The following is a 23,504-nucleotide window of genomic DNA, read 5'->3' as shown; positions in this document are numbered from 1 at the left end:
GAAAGCATTAAAAAATGCATGTAAAGTAATACTAATGAATAGAAGAAAATCCTGTGAGTTTATGTCTATATATATTCATACACCGCCTCATCAGGCAAGGAATTTGAGGTAGTAATGGTTGTTTTATTTATTACATATGCTTCCCAGCAATAACTCTAGAGTATCAGAGAAGCATCTTTGACCTTAATTTTGGAGGCGCCTGGGTGACTCATAGGGTTAAGACTCTGCTTTCGGCTCAGGTCATGATCTCAGGGTCCTGGGATTGAGCCCTCAATCGGGGGGGTCTCTGCTCAGCAGGGAGCCTGCTTCCCCCTCTCTCTCTGCCTGCCTCTCTGCCTACTTGTGATCTCTCTCTCTCTCTCTCTCTCTGTCAAATAAATAAATAAAATCTTTTTAAAAAAATTTTTTAAAAAAGAACTTAATTTTGAATCTCAATTTTAAAAACAAAAAAGAAATATGTCAGCATTAAAAATTATATCAAGAAGAAAGCTAAAAAAAAAAAAAAAATAGGACAGAAAATGGAATACCTTAGTCATCACAAGCTTCTTCAGTGGACACCCGAACAATCCAGATATCCCCAAATAGAAGGTTAGTAAAGCCACCAAAATGAAAAAGATACAACTCACATGACAACTAAAAACACAAGTCTCAAGCAAATTTCAGAGGCCAGAGCTGCTGCTGAATGTTGGTTTTTCTCATTCTTTCCACATAAAGCTCTTTCTACCCAGGCTCTGAAATTTCACCATTGCAATTAGCTTTCTTTCATTTAGCTATTGTCCCTTTCTTTAGACCTTCCTTTAGGCAAATGCCAGCCTTTATGAACATGGAAAGATTTCATTTCATACATTTATGAAAGAGAAGAAAAGCCCAGTGGTTTTTTCTTATCTCTAGCATTTACCATCATACCATTAATCACTAGTGCTTAGGCTTCCCTGGTTTCCCAGCTCTGGGGAGGGGTGAGGCAAGATGACCAACATTCCTTAACGCTGGTGCATTTTTTACCTACTTTAAAAGGGTGTGATGAGAATTACTCCCAGCTTCACAATTTAAAGTTTATAAAGTACCTCAACAGCCTTGGAGAGATGGCACCCTCCACAGAAGAATGGTAACACACCACTGCTGTGAAAATAAGGCATAGGGGCGCCTGGGTGGCTCAGTTGATTAAGCAACTGCCTTTGGCTCAGGTCATGATCCCAGGGTTCTGGGATCAAGCCCCACGTTTGGGCTCCTTACTTGGTGGGGAGCCTGTTTCTCCCTCTCCCTCTGCCTGCTACTCCCCCTGCTTGTGCTCTCTCTCTCTCTCTCTCTCTGTCAGATAGAAAGATAGAAAGAAAGAAAGAAAGAGAGAGAGAGAAGAGAGAAAGAAGATAGGGCAGGCAAATGTAAAAACTAATTCCTGAAGAGCTACACAGCAAAGGGAATTATCACCTACTTAATAGTGTGTCCCAATCAAAGGCAGTCCAAGGAGAAATTAACAGAAGGCAGAGCGCAGGATGACAAATGATTAATGGTGATTAAAGCACACACACACAATTTAAAGAGACTGCCAAGATAAAAACTAGTTTAAATAAGCAAAACTCAGCTACCTGAGCATAAAGCTGAGGCCAAGAAAGGTTTTAAAAGCATCTACACTTTTTTTTTTTTAAGTTACTTTTTAGGGGGGCCTGGGTGGCTCAGTCATTAAGCATCTGCTTTCGGCTTGGTTCTGGTGGGGATCCCAAGGTCCTGGGATTGAGCTCCACCTGCCAGGCAGCCCACTTCTCCCTCTCCCACTCCCCCTGCTTGTGTTCCCTTTCTTGCTGTCTCTCTCTCTCAAATAAATCAATAGAATCTTTTTTTTAAAAAAAGACACTTTTTTAAAATTGTAGTAAAGTGAACATAACAAAATTTACCATCTTCACATTTGTGTCTGCTCAGTATTGTTAAGTACATTCATATTGCTCTGCAACCAACCTCCAGAACTCTTTTCATCTTGCAAAACTGAAATTCTATATCCATTAAACAACTCCTCATTTCCCCTCCACCTAGCCACTGGCAACTCGGTTCTGTTTACTGTCTCTGAAATTGACAATGCCAGGTACTTCATGTAAGGGGAATCATATAGGAGCGTCTTAACAAAACAAAACAAAAACCCAAAAGACAAAAACCAAAACTTTTAAACCAGAGAAACTACTAGCAGAGGCAAACGGAAGTAATGTAAAGTACAAAGGGACAGAAAAACAGGAAGCAGAAAGTGAACTGGGGAGGAGTCTAGATTTTGGTATCTGTAAAATGATCCCAGTCATAACATTAGTTATCGGAAGTAGATACGTATCTTTACTAAATATCTTTTCAACCAAGACAGAAAAAATATGAGCAGAAAGCAGACAGCACATTTTAATATCTGCAAAATGACTCCAGGCATAACAGTGGTTAGCAGAAGTGGATTCAAATCCCCTTCTCCAGACACCTTTAAAACAAAGATAAAATCAGTATCATCTTAGTTTCTTAAGATTTGACTCCAAAAAAGAAGTTGCTATCACCATCTCAGGCTCGAATTTAATCAGAAAGAAAAGCATCTTCGTACCATCATATCAGTGACAATGAACCCCCGTCTAAAACTGTTTCCAGTCTTTCTAGGATATTCTCTGCTCAAGTAAGCATGTTGCTGAGATCTAATAGTACATGCAGGAAAGACTATTATATTTAATTCTTTCTTTTTAACAGTGAAAATACCTAATCTGATCTCAGAACACAAAGAAAACTTCAATACAAATGTATCCTTAGAAATATGGGGATTGAAATGATCATAGAGAAGGACAATTAAGTAAACCTAAAACTAATGCTGATGCTAGAGCTAATTTCAACTTTAAGAGGATACTATGAACAAAAGTTAGGACTTTGTTGGGAAATTTCCATTCTCGTTGTATTAAGTATTTTAATTGCATTTGCTAATCTGGGGATGTGTTCTTCAGTTGGGAAATCATGAAGCAAAATGAATAGAATTACACTTTCAGGAAAGAATTCTAAGTCATCGAAACCTCTGAAAGATTAAAACTGTAATTCTGGGGGAAAAAAAAGTTTTTGTTTTGCTCCACCTCTTTTTTTTTTTTCTTGATAGAGTAAATGCCCTGAGGCTCTGACCTAGCTTCAGAAAAAGAGCCAGTAGAGTGGGTTCCAACTACAGATTAGCAAAACTGTAATAGGGATTAAGAAGTGACACAGAAAAGGAACACCCTGAAAGTGTGTATATAAGGGCCAAAAAGACAGCTTGCAAATACGGGCTTCAGTGTCACCTCTTCTCCTCCCCAGAACGAGCTAAACATTTGCAGGAGTACCATGTCTTGCTCTTCTCGAGTCTCCTCTTCCAGGGCTGGAAGCAGCGGCTCCGTCAGGGTGTCTGCTGGTGGAAGCAGCTTTCGCAGTGGAAGCAGATGCGGTCTGGGGGGTGGCTCTGCCCGTGGCTCTGCCCGGGGCTTCCGAGGAGGAACCGGTAGCTGTGGCCTGAGTGGGGGATCGACCAGTGGCTTTGGAGGTAGCTTTGGGGGAGGTTTTGGTAGCTGCTCAGGAGCAGGTGGTTTGGGAGGAACTCCAGGCTCTGGGGCTGGCTTTGGAGGCGGTTCTGGCTTTGGTGGGGGGTCTGGCTTTGGTGGGGGGTCTGGCTTTGGTGCGGGGTCTGGCTTTGGTGGGGGGTCTGGAATTGGTGGCGGTGCTAGTGGAGGTTTCTACAGCTACGGCGGTGGAATGGGGGGTGGTATGGGAGGTGGTGTTGGCGATGGGGGCCTTTTCTCGGGAGGTGAAAAGCAAACCATGCAGAACCTCAATGACCGCCTGGCCAGTTACCTAGACAAGGTCAGAGCCCTGGAAGAGGCCAATACTGATCTGGAGAACAAAATCAGAGAGTGGTATGAGAAGTTTGGGCCTGGATCTGGAGATGGTGGATCTGGAAAAGATTACAGCAAATACTATCCAGTCATTGAAGATCTCCGGAACCAGGTGAGACACTATCCACTACCGAGTTTCTATTATTTCTGTATCTTTTGCTCTTATTCAGACCATATACTGTAATGAAGATTTCAAGTCAAGGAATTATTTAAAGACCCATTTGCTTGTGGTACATGTAAAATGGGACTTAGTATGTTTTAACTATGACAGTACTGTATATGACATCCAACTGTACTAATTATCTGTTTGCATCTCAAATTTGAGTGTTTCTACATAAGAGCAAAATTTATATAATGCGCGACAGCTAATTAACAGGTACATATAAGAATGGTGGCAATGAGTCAACACTAGCTTAATCTAATGTTTTCAGATTAATTCTGGCAGGTTGACATATTTTAGTGTCTTGCTATATTTAAATCATCTTTACAACTATTTTTCTTCCTAGAAAATCTGGTGCAAATACTGTGTGAGCAGAATCTGAAATGTTTAGCCACCATTGTATGGGAAATATATTTTTATAGACTTTTTAGAAGTAAAATTCATTTTTTGTAGTATTTTCTAAAAGAACTTATAGATTAATTGATTCTCCAAAGCAACAGAAATAAGCAGAGGGCTGTGCTCTATAAAACAATGTTTCATGCCTATTCCAGTAAATGTGTAAACTGTTACCTTTTTGCAGAAAAATGTAGTCCAACAACACCAGATTATCAATAAAGATGTCATTACTAAGCAAGTTTTCAGAGCAATTTACCTTTAAAAGCCAACGCGAAGGACATCTACCCTCACAGAGGGGCATGCAGACACAGGTAACAAGTATCCATGACGCATTCACTATTATTGCCTTTTCCAGATCATTACTTCAACTATTGAAAATGCTGGGATTGTTCTGCAGATCGACAATGCCAGACTGGCTGCTGATGACTTCAGAATGAAGTAAGAAAAGAGAAGACTTGCAAATGTTGTGGGAGAAATAAAATGCAATCTGTCTGTTTCACTTATTCTAAATTCAAAGAACTATGTTTTAGGGGATCAAGACCTAAATTTACAAACATTCCAAGAATAAATTTTAAAAAGCACCACTCCGCTCCAACAAGGAAACAAAAAGAGAGGCAAATTAAGGATGAAATTTTTGTTCTAAAAAAATATTAGCCGTCAATAGAATTAATACTCAGTTCACAATTTTCGTCCCGGGGGAATAATTCCTAAGAGAAAACTTAGTAGCCTTTTTTTTATCAAATAGCTCAGGAGGGGGTGCGTGGCTGATTCACTCAGAGGAAAATGGAGCTCTCGGTCAGAGTTGTGAGTTCAAGCCCTGTGTTAGGGGTAGAGATTACATAAATAAACCAACAGTTCAGAGGAAAAATCTTTTTCTTCACTCTGCAAGAATTGATGGACTTTGAAATGCTCTGTCCTGTCCTACTGTTGTCCTTTCCAGGTATGAGAATGAGCTGTATCTCCGGCAGGCCGTGGAGGCCGACATCAATGGCCTGCGGAAAGTTCTGGATGACCTGACCATGACACGCTCTGACCTGGAGATGCAGATTGAGAGCCTCACCGAGGAGCTGGCCTACCTGAAAAAGAACCACGAGGAGGTAGGAACACATTGCACGTTATTAAAGGACCCTGGCCTACCCCACATCATTCTGTAAAAATAAAATACGTTTTCTCTAAATGGATTTCCGACACCTATGATCGAGGAAAAAAGTAGTCATGAGCAAATTATGTCTGAATTTCGTGGGACGCAGGGGTAGCCTGTAGTGCCTTAGTTTCAGTTTTTTTGTTGGCTGTGCACATTTTAAGAAGTCTTTGCTTTCCTCTTTTTATCACCTTGGTGTTTCTCTTCACGCTAGGAAAGGAAGAGCATGCAAGGAAGCTGCGGAGGGGACGTGACCGTGGAAATGAACGCTGCCCCAGGGACTGACCTGACCAAGTTACTGAATGACATGAGGGCACAGTATGAGGAGCTGGCTGAGCAAAACCGCCGCGAGGCCGAGGAGCAGTTCAACAAACAGGTCGATTATCGCTGCTGGATGCCCGAGCCCGGGGTCACATGCAGGCCACCTCCTCCCAGTTCTTCAGCCTGCCCTGACGGCATTTGCTTTTTCTCTAGAGTGCATCGCTGCAAGCACAAATTTCTACAGATGCTGGGGCAGCCAGTTCCGCCAAGAATGAGATAACAGAACTGAAACGTACTCTGCAAGCTCTGGAGATTGAGCTTCAGTCCCAAATGGCCATGGTAAGTGCAAAGAGATTTGCAACACCTCCAACAGGCAGTTAAGCGATCCCGTGTTCTTTCTTTGCCAAGATGTTCCACTTGGCACATAATGAAAGCAGCATTAGGAGAGCTCGCTTGTGGTTATAGAAAGCATAAACATTCCAGTTCAAGATCATATACTTCCGTAGAAGATTCAGCTTAAAGAAAAACAGTTACGCCAACAAAAATAAGGAACCAATGATAAAACACCCTAAGTTGTCACTTGAAGATGTACTTCTTTTAGCACCTTATGAAAAGGGGATTTTGCATCACGAGGTTTTGATTTGCTTTTTCTCTTAGAAAAACTCCCTGGAGGGAACCCTGGCTGACACAGAAGCTGGCTACATGGCTCAGCTGTCAGAAATACAGATGAAGATCAGCGGCCTGGAGGAGCAAATCTGCCAGATCCGGGGTGAGACCGAATGTCAGAACACAGAGTACGAGCAACTTCTGGACATCAAGACCCGCCTAGAGATGGAGATTGAGACCTACCGCCGCCTGCTCGATGGGGAGGGAGGGTGAGTGAAAGTCATGAACCCACTCAGTGCATTCCTTGGTGTACTTCTGTTATGAAACCAGAAAGGGGTCTGGGGGCTAGACTTGGTTTAAAAAGTCACAGTGGAGCACCTGGGTGGCTCAGTTGGTTAAGCATCTGACTCTTGATCCTAGCTCAGGTCTTGATCTCAGGGTCATGAATTGAAGCCCTGTGTTGGGCTCCATGCCCAACTTTAATAATAATGATGATGATGATGATGATGATGATGATTATACAAAGTCACAGAGACTCAGTCCAATCCAAAAATATTTACCTTCATCATGGAGAGCCCCCTGCATGGTGGGTTTCTCCCACCTTTGCAAACTACAAAGGAAAACAATTCTTTTTTCCTCTAGGGGTTGTGGTTCTGGAGGATCTGATTTTAGAAACTCGGGATCCAGAAGTACAGGATCCAGAAATGTGGGATCTGGTGACTCAAGATCTGGAAGCTGTTCTGGCCAAGGAAGAGGTAAACACTCCTTAATGTTTATGATCATCTTATAATTTAAAAGTAAAGGCATGCTTCTCTTGTCTTATAAAAAGCATATACTACTGTTTACAAAACCTTAACCCAAGAGAACTTACTTAAAGAATGCATTTGAGGGGTGCCTGGGTGGCTCAGTGGGTTAAAGCCTCTGCTTTCGGCTCAGGTCATGATCCCGGGGACCTGGGATTGAGCCCAGGTCGGGCTTTCTGTTCCCTGGAGAGCCTGCTTCCTCCTTTCTCTCTCTACCTGCCTCTCTGCCTACTTGTGATCTCTGTCTGTCAAATAAATAAATAAAATCTTAAAAAAATAAAAAAGAATGCATTTGAATGTCTCTTGATCTGGGTTTCTGTGATCATTTCCACACTAACATTGTGATTCTGTGACTTTCAGATCCAAACAAGACCAGAGTGACTAAGACTATTGTGGAGGAGGTGGTGGACGGCAAAGTTATCTCATCTCAAGTGAGCAACGTGTCTGAGGTGAAAGTGAAATAAGCAATTTCCAGATCAGCAAGAGTGTCTTTCAGAGAAAAATGGAAGGACACAAATGAAGAAATCACATCAATCCTGCCATCTTTCTGGATAACTTCAGGAAGAGTTTCCATCCAGAAATAGATGACCAAGCAATTTTTTCGCATCCTCTTTTCTTTTCTTACTAGAACACTCTTGAAAAAGTTGAAATAACAACTTTGCTCTAATTGTTTTCATGCTTCAATAAACTTACTTTTGCAACTTAACTAAATGCTTCCTGAAATTTTTAAAGAAGTTCAATATTTTACCTAGAAATAAAGCTATCAGTTACAATCTCTCCTCACTATTATGTTACTAATATTAATTCATTATTTATATAATACCCTCTTCATAAAAATCAAGATTGGAGCTATTTGGTATGTGGGCATTTCTAGCAACATCCCACTGGAACCCAGTGATAACTAAAATTAGACTTCAGCATCCCTAAAAAAACGTTGTGGGAAATAAGATGGGATATGTAATAGGGTGCCAGATTTCTGAAAACCTTGGAAGCCCCAAAGAGAAAAGATCTCAGATACTTGTACCCTTACAAAGTCTAGCCACACCTCTAGCCGAAAACTGTCACTTAGCCAAGCAGATGTCTCCTTTTCCTACTCTTCGTTGTTGAAGTTCTTACCCCCGGGTCATCCACATGGCTCCATCTTGTCTTACTTGGGATAATGAAGCCTGTTAAAGTAGGTCAGGAGGTGGTACAGGGTCAGTCCCAGGAAGAACCAGACACAGGACAAAGCTAATCTGGTTAAGTCTTTCCCATAAGGAATTTAATAGGACCAGATCCATAAATTAGAGAATCAACCCCACAAGCCAGTCCTCAAGAAAAGAACTTGAAACTTGGCACGAAAAGCCAAATTTAAAATTGCAAAGGATAAATCTGAACATAATTTATGCAAATCATACCTTCAAATATAAAATCAGTAAGAGCTGTATGAGAGTATCAAACTTCAATAATCAAAAACAATCCGGAAAATGTAGTTTTTCATTTGCTAGGCTTATTGAATAAAACCTAAAAATGAACCTATAGGCACACTAAGACTTCAACTTAAACAGATAACCAGAGAACAAAGCTAATAGCTAAGCACGAAACCACTACTCAAAAAGAGAAACATCGTCTTGAGTCAAACATATGTTTCCCATCAAGCCATTACAGTAAATTAAACCTTGGATGTTTTTCCTGTACTAAAAAGTTCAGAAATGTGAACCAGCTGATCAATGGGGAGAGGACACGAATGGAAACTAGTCATGTGCAGTCTCCAGCCCCAGGTCATCATGGCCACATCAGGGAAGCCTCTCTCCATGAGTCTTCCCAGATGTAGTCTTCTAGTCCTGTACCACCTGGCACCTATGTTGATGGCTGGTATTATCCTCATGTCAAAGCAACAACACGTAGCTACTCTGAAAACCCTCATTCTGTGTTTCCTTGGCATGCACTACGATGTTGTGTTTGTACTAAATGATCATTTGTAGAAAAGGCTAGAACATACTGAGATGCAGTAGGGTCTGTTTCAAGCATATCAGTTTTTAAACCTGAAATTACTGAGCCATTTGGATCATGAAATTTACTCAGAGTACTGAATAAAATGTTCAGGATAGGGTATTCATACATTATGACCTGCTCTAAAATCATTTCAAAACCACATGACATAGAACTGCATATGTTTTATTCTGGAACTCTAAAGTTAATAATCCATCAACTTGCGAGTGGACTTACTCATGATGAGAAGGAGAGCCAGTGCCTACTAGCATAAGAATTTTCATCTGTTGACTTTTGATCCAGAAATTCGTGTGGTTGTTCTTGTCATTCTGACCTCAAGGGACAATGGGCAAGAATGGACATGGCATCCATCCTCACAAAGATCAGAAGCAAGAAACAAGGTTTGTAGTAGGCAGAGAAGAGGAAACAGCCAAAAGATTTGAGAGTCAATGGAAAGGAGCCTAAACTTGCTTAATGACTTCATGGAATTAGATGCTGTTCAAAAGACCTACAGGAGAAGACAAAGTGATGAATATAAATCACCCAGAACATAGCTCATAGGTAATATTTTCCAAATAACCTCCTCAATTAACAAAATGCTACTGCATGTAATGCACTTTTTAAAATTATCAGTGGCTCAAATGGGACACTTGGAAAATATTGGTCAAGCCCTTTTAAAAACAATTTACTCCTTTGTAGTATCAATGGCAATATGAAATGATAAAGTGGAAAGGAGCAAACGCTGAGATAACACTTCAACCAATTGTTTTTATATTTGCACTTAAAGCCATTTAAATATAGAGGACAAGCCCAGAATGTATCACTAATCTATCACATGCAAAGTACATGGATTCCTGGGAAGTGGGCCTGGGCGGGGGTGGGGGGGTTAGGGGATGGGCATTGTTTACTTCATTAACCAAATCACAACAAACATGAAAGCATACAGGAGGAGCTCATTAAAACTGCAATAGGACTAGGGTGCCTGGGTGGCTCAGTGGGTTAAGCCTCTGCCTTCGGCTCAGGTCATGATCTCAGGGTCCTGGGATCGAGCTCCGCATCAGGCTCTCTGCTCGGTGGGGAGCCTGCTTCCCCCTCTCTCTCTGCCTGACTCTCTGCCTGCTTGTGATCTCTCTCTCTCTGTCAAATAAATAAATGAAATCTTTAAAAAAAAAAAACAAAACTGCAATAGGACTGCCTCACCCGGCTCCAGCTTGCTTCTTACCAACACCGCAGAGCTGGGGAGTGTTTCACAACATGACAACCTCTGCTGATTCATTCTAACACCCGAACCTTAGAAACATGCCCTGCATCTAGCTTTACTCACTGCTTGCAGCTAGCTGTAAAATAAATGACTTCAAATGACTTTTGTATTAGTTTGCCTAAAACCAAGAAGTCAGATTTCTAAGTCTCCGTGATGGTTTTTATGCAAACAATGGCTTTATGTCACCATTTCAAGACAAGGTCACTGTGCTTTCCCCACTGAGTGTTCCACACCCAAAAGTTTCCAGGAAGTTTCAATATCACTGCTGGTGATATCTATCAGAATAATAACATAAAAATCATAATTTTTTTCAAACTTTTATATTTAAGATTTTATTTTTAAGTAATCTCTGCACCCAGTGTGGGACTCAAACTTACAACCTGAGATCAAGAGTCACACACTCTACTGACCGAGCCAGCCAGGCGCCCCTGCAGTTTTATTTATTTATTTTTTGCTTTTTTTTTTCTAACTTTATTATTTTATTTTAATTCAATTAATTAACATACATTGCATCATTAGTTTCAGAGATAGAGTTCAGTGGTTCATCAGTTGTATATAACACCCAGCGCTCATTACATCATGCGCCCTCCTTAATGCCCATCACCTAGTTACCCCAGTCCCCCAGTCCCTCCCCTCCAGCAAACCTCAGTTTGTTTCCTATGATTAAGAGTCTCTTATGGTTTGTCTCCCTTGTTTTATTTTTTCCTCCCTTCCCCTATGCTCCTCTGTTTTGTTTCTTAAATTTCACATATGAGTGAGATCATATGATAGTCTTTCTCTGACTGACTTATTTCACTTAGCATAATACCCTCTACTTCCATCCATGTTGTTGCAAATAGCAAAATTTCATTTTTCTTGATGGCTGAGTAATATACCATTATGTATACACCACATTTTCTTTATTCATTCATCTTTCTATAGATATCTGGGCTCTTTCCACAGTTTGGCTATCCTGGACAATGCTGCTATTAAGCATTTGTGTGCACATGCCCCTTTGGATCACTACATTTGTATCTTTGGGGTAAATAGCCAGTAGTGCAATTGCTGGGTCATAGGGTAGCTCTATTTTCAACTTTTTGAGGAAACTCCATACTGTTTTCCAGAGTGGCTACACCAGCTTGCATTTCCACCAACAGTCTAAGACGGTTCCCCTTTCTCTGCATCCTCTGTTGTTTCCTGACTTATTACTTTTAGCCATTCTGACCAGTGTTAAGTGGTATCTCTTCCCTTAGTGGTTTTGATTTGCATTACCCTGATACTGAGCAATGTTGAGCATTTTTTCATGTGTCTGTTGGCTATTTGGATGTCTTCTTTGCAGAAATGTCTGTTCATGTCTTCTGCCCATTTCCTGATTGGATTTTTTGTTCTTTGGGTGTTGAATTTGATAAATTCTTTCTAGATTTTGGAGACTAGCCCTTTATCTGATAAAACTTTGCAAATATCTTCTCCCATTCTGTAGGTTGTCTTTTGGTTTTGCTGACTGTTTCCTTTGCTGTGCAAAACCTTTTTATCTTGATGAAGTCCCAATAGCTCATTTTTGCCTTTGTTTCCTTTGTCTTTGGAGATGTGTCTAGCCAGAAGTTGTTGCCACCAAGATCAAAGAGGATGCTGCCTATGTTCTCTTCTAGGATTCTGATGGATTCCTGTCTCACATTTAGGTCTTTCACTCATTTTGAGTTTATTTTTGTGTATGGTGTAAGAAAATGGTCCAATTTTGTTATTCTGCATGTGGCTGTCCACCCAACAGAGTTTTAAAAAGTTAACTGGTGAGGTGCCTGGGTGGTGCAGTCAGTTGGGCACCCATTTCTTGCTTTTGGCTAGAGTCGTGTTCTCAGGGTCGTGAGATTGAGCCCTCCCCCTTGGGCTCCATGTTCACGGTGGAGTCTGCTTGTGATTCTCTTTTCTTCTCCCTCTACTCCTCCCACTTGTGCTCTCTCTCTCTCTCTAAAATAAATAAATCTTTAAAAAATAATAATAAATACAAACTTTTATATTTGACTTTTATTCCAACCTCCCACCCAGAATATAAATTCTTCCTGAAATATTATCCTAGGCCTCCAGTCTCTGGTTGAAGGTGCCCAGAGCTCACAAAGTTCGTGACTTGGGAAGGCAGATCATTCAATTTAAGAATAGGTGTAAAGTTAGAAGTGGTTTCCTTACACGGAGCCAGATCTGTCTCCCTGTGTAACTTCAGGCAATTTGATCTTGGTTCAAGCCTTTGGAGTTATTTTTAAATGGCCATGTGTCTTTTCTTTTCTAAACAAAAATCCCAATTTCTTGAGCCATGCCTCTTCTGACACTGTTTCCATAGTCTTCATTAACTAGACCACACACATTGGCTATTATGAACATCTTTGGAATTAATTAGTCCTCTTAAACTATGGCACCCACACCTAAACACAAAGATCAAGAGCCGTGGGAGAATGACCCCTGGGCTTGTGTAAATCTTTTGATATGGTCTAACTTCAGCAGCCAAGGCATGTTCACAATTGTTGAGCTAGACCTTTTACAGAGAAACTTTATCCTTTCTTTTATTCCCCCTTTCTTTTTTAACTCATGGAACTTCCTTTTATTATTCTACTTGCTTCACAAACTCTTACCAGTTGGGGGTCATCGTTTTACCCTGGAAGTTTTTAAAATATATTTTTGATTCTCTCATTCAACATATTAATTTTGTTTGTATCACTTAGGAAAAAAAAAAAAAACAACAAAATTGGAAAACGCAAGCCATATCACAACAAAGATCCTTCCTGCCAATCACAAATATCAGCTTAACATCAATGTTTCCTAAATAAGCCATCTGAATATTTTATTCTGTGTTAAATTGTTTTGGTGTTAACAAAAGTGTTAATAAATGTTTACTTGGTGAGTAGGGTGTTTGAAGACATAGGAACAGGCTCAGAGCTCCCTTAAGTAAAATGAAGCAAGAAGCAAAGGCAGACAGGGAAAGAACATCAAGTGACACCAAATTTATTTACCAAAAAATATTGTATTTCTAGTGTGACAGCTTTAGTTAAAGATGATAGAAAGATAGATAGATAGATAGACAGTAGATTTATTTCACTACCTCTGACAATACACATAATGAAGAAGAATGTATTTTGTAATATGGAAATCAGGGAAGAGGGGTTTCCCTTTATAAAAAGGCATCTGGAGAGAGGAAGTAGGGTATGTTATGCTTATTATCTCCAAGTTTAGGTAATCTGCTGTAATTCAAAATCTGCATATGTTGGATTTACCTGCAGAAGAAATAAGGGGCAGCCACAGCAGAGGTTTACAAGGACCTGGAAAAACTTAAAAGCTTGCTGTTTAATAGTAAATCAAAATGTTATAGCATAGCAATTCCTCCTTTTCTCTAACTTTCTCAGAGGTCTTACACTTTCATTAAATAAGAATCTACGGTTAGGTATTATTAATCGCTTCAAAAGCCCGAGGTAGGCTTTGAGAAAAATTTAAAACTTAAAATTTTATTTTCTTACAACTGGCAAAAGCAAGAAAAAAATAAAAGAAGACGATTAAAAGGAATCTGACCATTTTTTCTTCCTACATTCTATTCTTACTTAAAACAATATACGTAGGATAAGGACTTACCGCTGTTCCTTCACCAGAAATCCCTAAAATTGGTTTCAGATACCTTCATCCGAAAAGATGGTATATTGGTCATCTAATTCCAAAGGAAAATAGTTTTTTTAAGCACAGGCATCAAAAATGCATGAGGACAGAAATCAGTAAGTGAAAATACAAGTAGGCTGATAGCCTGCAAATGTTATCTGCTTCACTTCTCCAGCGTGAGGCGTTTTCTGTGCTTTCAAATAAATAAGATGCTCTATGGAGTTTAACAAACAATTAACAAAATGTTGTCTTAGTATTACAGATGTCATTGAAAATCCTTCGGGTGATGGTATCAGAGAGGAAACACCCACTTTATCAGCTAGAATAGGAGATACCAACTGATAACTCCCGAACACTCTCCTGGAGGTTGGGCTTTGCAGGATTGAAACCCTTGCACCCTGTCCCATTTTGCCCCAAAATCTAGTCTATGGCAATTAGATTCTGATCATAGGAAAGGAAAAATCCTAAGGGGGGGGGGTAGATAGGGGGTGGCTCCTCAGGCTTCTCCTTTTCGCACCAGCTTTGGGGGTGCCAGGTAGGGAGGAGGTGAGAGGAGGTCACTCTATGACAATGAGAAGGATACGATGTGACCCTCTCCTGGTCTGCAGGACAAGAGGGCGCCATGGATCCTGCAAGCCATTCACTTGAATATCAAAAAAATCAAAGCATGGTGTAAGAAATTTGGACCTGGGGCAATGGTCAAGAAGTAAAACAGGACTAAAGTATCACCAGATAACTGACGAATTTAAAAACAAGGTAAGAAATTTTGCTACTGCTGGACAACAGAATATGAAAAGTGACAAAATATGAAAAGATGGGAGACCATCTGACACCGTTACCCATTCTTGCCTCGATTTAACCAGATTAAGGAGTTTAATAAACAACAGAATATCCTTCTTAGCTATGTTCAGTTGTTGTTGGGTTTTGTTTTTTTTTTTTCTAACTTGCTTACTTTTCTATAGGTTATGTTCTGGAAGGAATTACAGAAATGTTTTGAAAATACTTAAACAAAATTAAACTAAGTAAATTGCCTGCAGTTGTTGTATCCTCAAAAGAAGAGATAAATGCTAGGAAGATACAGTTAGACAACTATTTCATATATTTGTCCTTAAAGAATACGTACTTATAAAATTTCTGTGAAGACCCCGACACAGGCTTTGTTAAATACCAGTGTGCATGAGGTGCCTGGGTAGCTCAGGTCATGATCTCAGGATCATGGGATCAAGCCCCACATCGGGCTCTCTGCTCAGCAGGAAGCCTACTTCTCCCTCTCTCACTCCCCATCCTTGTATTCCCTCTCTCTGTCAAATAAGTAAATAAAATCTTAAAAAAAAAAAAAGTGAACAATCTCCCTTCTTCAAAAAACAACAAAAACAGTGTGCAGACCTTTAGAATGTGAGAGCAACGAACAGCTTTTTTGTGTCTTGTTGTCCATATATCAAATGTAACCATGAGCAACACCAGACTTGACAGTGCAAAATGAGTCCCTGAACGCTTCAGACAGAAGTTAAGGTGTGGTTACCTTCAAGAGCACAATGGAAAACATAAGCTGTGGAGAGAAGCAGTAGGGGACACTAGGCTTATTTTTATCCTGGAATTACAAGTAACAAAAGGAGTATTGTTCTTCTTAGAAATAAATGCAATCCTAAAGATGGAAAAATATTTTAGCTGAATACACCAGAGAAGGCTATTATCTACAAAAACGTCATGGCGGTTCTATATTCAAACAAAGAATCATCACCTAGTTTGTAAGTAAGAGCTTTTATGAATTGGGTAATTTTTTAAAAGATTTTTATTTATTTATTTGACAGACAAAGATCACAAGTAGGCAGAGAGGAAGGCAGGGGGTAAGGGGAAGCAGGCTCCCTGCTGAGCAGGGAGCCCAGTGCAATTCGGGGCTTGATCCCAGGACCCTGAAATCATGACCTGAGCCAAAGGCAGAGGCTTTAACCCACTGAGCCACCCAGGTGCCCCAAATTGGGTATGTTTTAAGTGAGGATCCTAAAAAGTACCATTTATTATGTGTTTCTGAAGATTCTTTAATGCCCTTCTTTACATGTGTGTACAAGGCCCTCGTGAACAAGAGGGAAATAAATTGTGGCAACTGTGTGCTAAGAAATAAAAATGCTAGAGAGTTTTTCCTCAAAGAAAAAGATTTTAGTATTTCATTAGTGATGCTATGGTACCCCCCCCGCCAAAATGTGAAAGGTGAATAACAAATTACATTTTGAAAAAATGTTAAACTGAAGCTTAGTGTTTCTGGAACAGTCCTTTAAAAGACTGTTCAGAATAGAGTATTAAGACAAACCTAATAACCACTTAGAGAAATTGAAACTTTTTTCAGGTTTGAGTCTGAACCGGCCCTATGCCAGAATGTGGAGGCCAACAGCTATGGCCTGAGCAGAATCTAGGATGACCTCACTTCTTCCAACACTGATCTGGAAATGCAGATTGAAACCTGGTGGAGTAGTTGGCTGATCTCATGAAGAACCATGAAGATGTGTTTGTCCAGAGGCTGAAGTGTAACTTGCCTCTTCCTTATTTCCTGTCCTCAATTCCAATCTAATGATGAGGTTAAGTCTTTTTGTTTGTTTGTTTGTCAGAATGAGAGAGAGAGAGCATAAGCAGAGGGAGCAGTAGGCAGATGGAGAAGCAGGTTCCAAGCTGAGCATGGAGCCCGATGCTATACTCAATCTCAGGACCCTGGGATCATGACTTGAGCTGAAGACACATGCCCAACCCACTGAGCCACCCAGGAGTCCCGAAGTTAAGGAAGATTCTAATAAATGAAGTGAATTCTAGTGCCATCATGGTTGAATCCCTTGATGGTTGTTTCCTATTCCGGAAATGGAAGGCCCACCAGAAACCACAGGCTCTGACAGGCATATGGAGACAGTTGTCATACCTGGAGCTAACCTAACCAAGCTCCTCAATGACGTGAGAACTCCCTGTGAAGCCCTCACTGAACAGAATCACCAGGATGCTAAAATTAGGTTCAACAACAAGGTAAACTAGAAACACAGTCACGGTCAGAAAATTAGGACGACTTCTCTTCCGTGATAAATGGCTCTGTTTTATAATGACATTTCAGAGCAGACTGCTACCTCAGCAGATCACATCCAATTCTGCTAAGATTCAGATGAATAGGCCCAAGTGGACTATTCAGGCCATGGAGCTAGAACCACAGTCTGCCTGAGCTCCAGTATGTAACAGTCTCCTCCTGGGTGAACATGATGAAAAGCCAATTTGTCCTCACAGATAATTTCATGATTTCACCTCAGCAATAGGTTTCCAAAATATTGTATTCCCTAATGAAATTTATTTTTAAAAGCTCTTGAAATTTTAAGATCTTCGGCTTCTTAATACTAACTCAGACAGGAGAGTGTTCATTGAATACACGAAAAATATCTAAAAGCAAAATTAACTGCACATATCCACCCCTATTTTGAAAATACTCCAGCCTCTGAATCAGTTAAGACACCGCAAATGTCAACATGAGCTCACGGTTAGAGAAACACTGGGCAGGCTCGTTTCCAGAATGAGATCACTTGTTTCTATCTCCAGGTAGGTGGTAAGGCAGGACTCCTGTCTGAAAGCTTAAGAGAATTAATCTAGGTAAAATGTCTTCATGAAGATCCAACTACGATTTCCTTCAATATCAAGGCATATATATGTTGTGTTTTAATTAAGAAGATTTTACACATTTACACTTGAATAACAATGTTTTCCATTTTAAAAAATCAATTTTCAGGGCACCTGGGTGGCTCAGTTAGTTAAGCAACTACCTTTGGCTCAGGTCATGATCCTGGAGTCCTGGGATCGAGTCCCACATTGGGCTTCCAGCTCCACAGAGAGTCTGCTTCTCCCTCTGACCTTCTCCCCTCTCATGCTCTCTCTCTCTCTCTCGCTCTCTCTCACTCTCTCTCAAATAAATAAATAAATAAAATCTTTTTAAAAAATCAATTTTCAGGGGTACCTGGGTGGCTCAGTCAGTTAAGTGTCTGCCTTTGGGTAGGGTCATAATCCCAGGGTCCTGGGATGGAGCTCCACGTCAGGCTCCCTGCTCAGAAGTGAGTCTGTTTCTTCTCTCCCTCTGCCCCTCTGCCCACTTGTGCACTCTCTCTCTCTCTCTCTCTCTCTTTCTCCCTCAAATAAATAAACAGAATCTTTTTTAAATACACACACACATACATAAATTTTCACTTGTACTCCCAAAAGACAAGATTACTTGTGATAGCATTTATCAAGTATCTGATGTTTCAGAAGCTGTGAGAGAGGAAACAGGATAGCAGTGGCATTTCTGTCTTCTGGGAAGCACACTTTAACCACAGGGAAGATTTTATTAAAGTAATAATGCATTAGCTAGTTGCTATATTTTGCATCAACCTGGGAGACTTGAGCCCCATTCCTAGGTTATCTCTAAACTCAGACTGTGAGCTTAGATAAGTCACTCTTCCAAATGCATCCATCTCTAGACCTCATTTTTCCTTTATCTATAAAACAGGGGAGTTGGTAATCCATAAGGTACTTTCCAATTCTAAAATCTATGAATCTAGGCAACTAAATTTTTAAAACAATAAAAAAAAATCAAGGTGGTGAAATGAATTGTTATAGTGAACTAAAGTTAGGTCAGATTCACCCTAATTCAAGGGGTTTGCTGAAAATTCTGTAATACACAACATCCAATGTCAGGTTCTAAGGTAGGGTGTATCAACCTTGACATTCTAGACATTTGAGACTGCATAATTTGGGGGAAGGGGTGGCTGCCTGTACAACTTTATCAGTTATAGTTTATAACTATATCATCTATAGGTTTTATCCACTAGATACCAGTAGCATCCCCCATCATCCTTTGTGACAACCAAAACATCTCCAAATGTTGCCACGTACCCAAAAGAGGAGCAAAGACATTCTTCTGAGAATCAATGCTCTCATACGCAATCAGCATTTTCATACTCCACAAAAGCAAGAGCTCACCACAATTTGAAATGCTTGGCTTGGTACAAAACACAAAAGATGAAATGCCCTCCTTTCCTCAAATCTGAAAACTTCACCCCCTTGGGGTCCCTGGATAGCACAGTCGGTTAAAGCATCTAACTCTTGGTTTCCACTCAGGTCATGATCTCAGGATTTTGAGAACGAGCCCCTTGTTAGGCTCTGAGCTCAGCAAGGAGTCTGCTGAGGTTTCACTCACCCTCTTTCTCCGCCCCTCCTTGGGTGCATGCCATCTCTCTCTCTCAAATAAATAAATACATCTTAAAAAAAAAAAATTCACCCCTTAAACATGGTATCCAAGTGGAAAAGTTATCTCTGTTTCACTTGCAAGAGGAAGGGCTAGAATAGAGGAGAAAAAATGGCTATGCATTGTGTCTTCTTTCTTACAACATGAATAGACACACTTTCTGATATTCATCTGCCTGAATAACTCTTTGTTGCATCTTTTGTCTGGGGAAAACCTCAAACTTCACAGTATCCTCAGAAAACATGCATGGAAGCCAGGCTGATGGAATCTGACGCCAACTAGCAGACTCAGCTTTCACAGACCCACATGTGGATACTGACCCTGGAGATCCAGGTCCTCAAGTTCACAGGGAGGTAGAGAGCCAGAGTGCAGGCTGCCAGCAGGACATCAAGATGTGCCTGGAGAATGAAAGGGAGACCCACCACTACCTGCTCCAGGGACAGGGCTGGTAGGTGAGAAGCTGTGGGTTTGGTGAAGAAGAAGAGAAGATGGGGCTGGGGGCTAGTATAGGAATCTGGTGGCTCCTATTTACATTCTTAAGTAAAAGCAACAGTATTATACCACAAGGGCTGAACAAACTTCCATAAGGCCCATTCTGTACCATTTTTTTCTAAGATTTTATTTATTTCACACAGAGAGAGAGAAATCACAAGTAGGCAGAGAGGCAGGCAGACAGAGAGGGGGAAGCAGGCTCTCCGCTAAGCAGAGAGTCCGATGCGGGACTCGATCCCAGGACCCTGAGATCATGACCTGAGCCGAAGGCAGAGGCTTAACCCACTGAGTCACCCAGGCGCCTGACCATTTTTAATATCCCCTCGCCAGCTCTATAAAGGTGGTGACCAAGGCCTTGATTTACAAACCAACTCCCCTCCCCCACTTTCACGCGTTGCCATCCCATACAGGACACTCCAGAAATGTTTGCTCAACTGAATTCAAGTTTAGGGCAGCACTGTGGTTCTACTGTCCCTGCTCAGGAAACAAGAACATTATATCCAACATACTGTATACTTAATAGTCATTCGGAGCCACGTAATTCAAAAACAGAATGAATAAAAACACAAAAAGTTAAAAGTCAATGTCTTCAACTCAGTCTTTTAAAACAGTCCTGGGTATTATAATTTTTATGACTATCTCAAACAATCAATGTAGAGTATAAGAGATTCTATTTTTCTTTTCAGTCATGAGTTTGAAACTGGATAAGAAAGGGGAAATAAAATCAAGGGTAAGTTCAACGAGAAAGATTTTCTGTTATCCTATTTCATTTTCTTTGAAGGAACAGTATATTCCAGGGCCAAGAGAATTGAGTTTTCCTATGAATTTATCATTTATATTAAGCATTTACAGGCACCTGAAACCAAGGATCTGACTTGTGGAATAGTTTCAACTGAGATATTTATCAAAATAGTACTGTAATTTTTTTCTTGGAAATATACACCTATATAAATGTAATAAATGTCATAGAAGCTTTTACTACATCATATTAAATTATTTCCTTTCAACATTGTTCAACTCAAAATGTGGGGAGATATTTTATTTTATTTTATCTTAATTTTTGAGAGAGAGAGAGAGTGAGCATGCAGGTATGGGGGCAGAGGATGAGGGAGACAGGGAATCTTAATCATGTTCCACACCCAGTGCAGATCCTGACATGACCCTGAGGTCATGACTGGAGCCAAAATTAAGAGACAAAACACTTAACTGACTGAGCCACCTAGACACCCATGGGGGGACATGTTAATGTACATTTACTTTGAAAGGTCAAAGGATATAAAGAAAGAAAGGAGACAGATTAAATAGATAAAGATGCTTCATGGAAGACAAAATGTTATGAAACAAGGTTTAAGCTAATAGGTGAGTTGAAGACCATTTTTCAAACTGCAGATTTTGACCTGTTAGTAGATCTTTAAAAATATTAGGTCCCAGTCAGCATTTTTAAATGGAATGAAACAGAAAACAGTAAAGTCCATGTTAGCTATGAATGATAAATATTATTTTACAAAAGTTTTGTTTTAATTATATACATGTGCGTGTGTGTGTGTGTGTTGGTGTTGTGTTGTGTACTGATGTTACAGTATAAAATGCATTTCTTTTGTGGGTTGCCAAAATAAAGTTGGAAAGCTACCCTGTTGTTTTCGTTTTGGGATTTTGAGGGGTTTTTTTTGCAACCTGTCTCTACCTCTATCTGTTCATCTTCCATACTGCTGCTAGAACCATCTCCTAAATTTGGATCACATCATTCAGGCACTGTTCCAAGCATTTCATACGTGTCAACTAATTCAGTTCTCACTATGGCCCTATGAGGTAGACTATTAGTATCCCCATTTTACAGATGAGGAAACTAAGACACAGAGTAAGTTAAGTAAGTTGGCCAAGGCAGTCAGTAGGTTACCTTTCCAAGTTTCTGGCACAGGTCCCTCTGTAGATGAATCGACAGTCCAGAAAGAAAAAAGAATATATGTAAATATATAAATAATAAAGCACTAACCATAATTCTGCTAGACTTTATATCAAAACCACTCCAAATTAGTGAAGCTTTAAAAAGTAAAGATTGAGGGGCATCTGGGTGGTTCAGTTGGTTAAGGTCTGACTTCAGCTTAGGTCACGATATCAGGGTCACAGGATCAAGCCCCTTATAGGGCTCCATGCTCGGTGAGGACTGTGCTTGTCCCTATTCCTCTACCCCTTCCCTGCTTGTGCTCTCTCCCTCTCTCTCAAAAAAATAAATAAAATCTTTAAAAAAAAGTAAAGATTGAAATCAATGAGATTTACATGCTTATCTTTCTATTCAGTAAGTAATCAGTGCCCAATAAAAGAACTATCTCACTTTTGATTAAAGTGGAATGCTTTATCAATTTCCTTCAAATCCATGAACATAAAATTGATGTTTCATTTTCCATATTTTTTTCACAGAACCAACAAAAATATTCCAGTACAATTGTTGAAGAATTTGTTGATGGCCATCGTTGTCTCATCACAAATAAAAGATGTTCACCAAAGACCAGTTTAAGAAGCATCACACAAATCAGCCAACAAGAAGTAAGACAAATCAAAGACCATTTAATCTTGGTCGTAAATGTAGGATAAACTGTGCAATGTTTAGAAAGTCAGACTGAAAGAGATGTGAAGACCATGATACACTCACACAATATTGATCTTTTAACAATAGGAACAAGAAATGTCACCAAGATATTTGGAAACCTTTTTTGGCTTATATACAAGAAAGTCATATGAACAGATTCACTTGATTTTGAAGTTTTTTTTAAATCTTTTTAAATTTTAAATCTTTGTGAATTTAACAAAAACGAGTACACCTCCAATTCAGGAGGTCTAATGTTGAGGTTTTCAGTTCTGGTCTGAAGCAGTCAACTTGGGCCAAGTGCCTGGCTAAACACTCAAGATACTAAACAATAAGTATGCCCATCTAGAAGCTAAAGTTCAATGGCATCAGAATATCACATAGCACCAAAATTAGTAGTACAGATGATAAGTGCCAAGGGAATTCATAGATGAGAGTTCAATAGAGGCCAGAGAGGCCAAGGAAAAGCTCAAGAAGCTCTAAAGTTACAATAATATGACGACAGTCCATACTCATCAGTGAGCAAAAATTAAAAAGACAATATCAAGTGTTGACAAGGATGTGAAGCAACTAGAATATCCTGCAACTGGAACTCAATGTCTACTACTGATGAGAGTATAAATCAGCGCAAACACTTTGGAAAACAGTTGTTATTATCTACTACAGTTGAAGAAGATACACTATGAACCAAAAATGCCTTTAAGTAATTCATTCATTCATTCATTCATTCACCAAAGTGAACCCTAAAAGATTAACAGTTAGGATTTCTCAAAGAGAGCTGAAAATGTTTCCCTAATTCTCAAACAATGCTGATTTCAGTGACCATCCCTTCCAAGGTATGACTCACTAGTTTTTCTGGCTACTTGGAGGAGTTTCAAAAGTAATGATTTTTGAGGGTAACTGAGCTGGTCATACCTGCATGTCAACCTATCACCAAATTTAATTTCATTTCAGGAGTCAGCAATGATAGATGTACTGAGCCACTGGTGAGATGAGATATTTGAAAAAAAAAAAAAAAGCAATTAAGAAGGAGTTGAAGCTTAATGGATTAGTATAATGAATTTTTCCGAAGGCAACAGTGTGAAAATATTCATAAAAGGTGTGGCAGAATG

At 39.9% G+C, this 23,504-nt stretch overlaps 1 protein-coding gene across 1 annotated transcript; it reads left to right on the top strand.

Annotated features, from left to right (window-relative positions):
* Window positions 1-3,303: 3,303 nt before the first annotated feature.
* KRT24 (keratin 24) lies at window positions 3,304-7,936 on the top strand. The gene is made up of 8 exons (XM_032871583.1): window positions 3,304-3,975; window positions 4,775-4,857; window positions 5,360-5,516; window positions 5,775-5,936; window positions 6,035-6,160; window positions 6,479-6,696; window positions 7,070-7,182; window positions 7,591-7,936. The coding sequence occupies exons 1-8, from the start codon at window positions 3,319-3,321 to the stop codon at window positions 7,692-7,694; spliced, it is 1,620 nt and encodes a 539-aa protein (XP_032727474.1). The 5' UTR covers window positions 3,304-3,318; the 3' UTR covers window positions 7,695-7,936.
* The last annotated feature ends 15,568 nt before the right edge of the window (window positions 7,937-23,504 follow it).

Source organism: Lontra canadensis, unplaced genomic scaffold (assembly GCF_010015895.1).
Source record: "Lontra canadensis isolate GAN:19392208 unplaced genomic scaffold, GSC_riverotter_1.0 scaffold43, whole genome shotgun sequence".
In the NCBI taxonomy this organism is placed as follows: Eukaryota; Metazoa; Chordata; class Mammalia; order Carnivora; family Mustelidae; genus Lontra; species Lontra canadensis.
The sequence above is the reverse complement of the archived record's forward strand: the minus strand, read 5'-3'. Positions and strand labels throughout refer to the sequence as shown.

Bases quoted from the DNA above. Each gene is read 5' to 3' on its own strand.
- KRT24 (XM_032871583.1), top strand. From the start codon at position 3,319: ATGTCTTGCTCTTCTCGAGTCTCCTCTTCCAGGGCTGGAAGCAGCGGC. The intron at 4,858-5,359 runs GTAAGAAAAGAG...TGTCCTTTCCAG, and splicing joins GCTGATGACTTCAGAATGAA to GTATGAGAATGAGCTGTATC. The intron at 6,161-6,478 runs GTAAGTGCAAAG...TTTTTCTCTTAG, and splicing joins TTCAGTCCCAAATGGCCATG to AAAAACTCCCTGGAGGGAAC.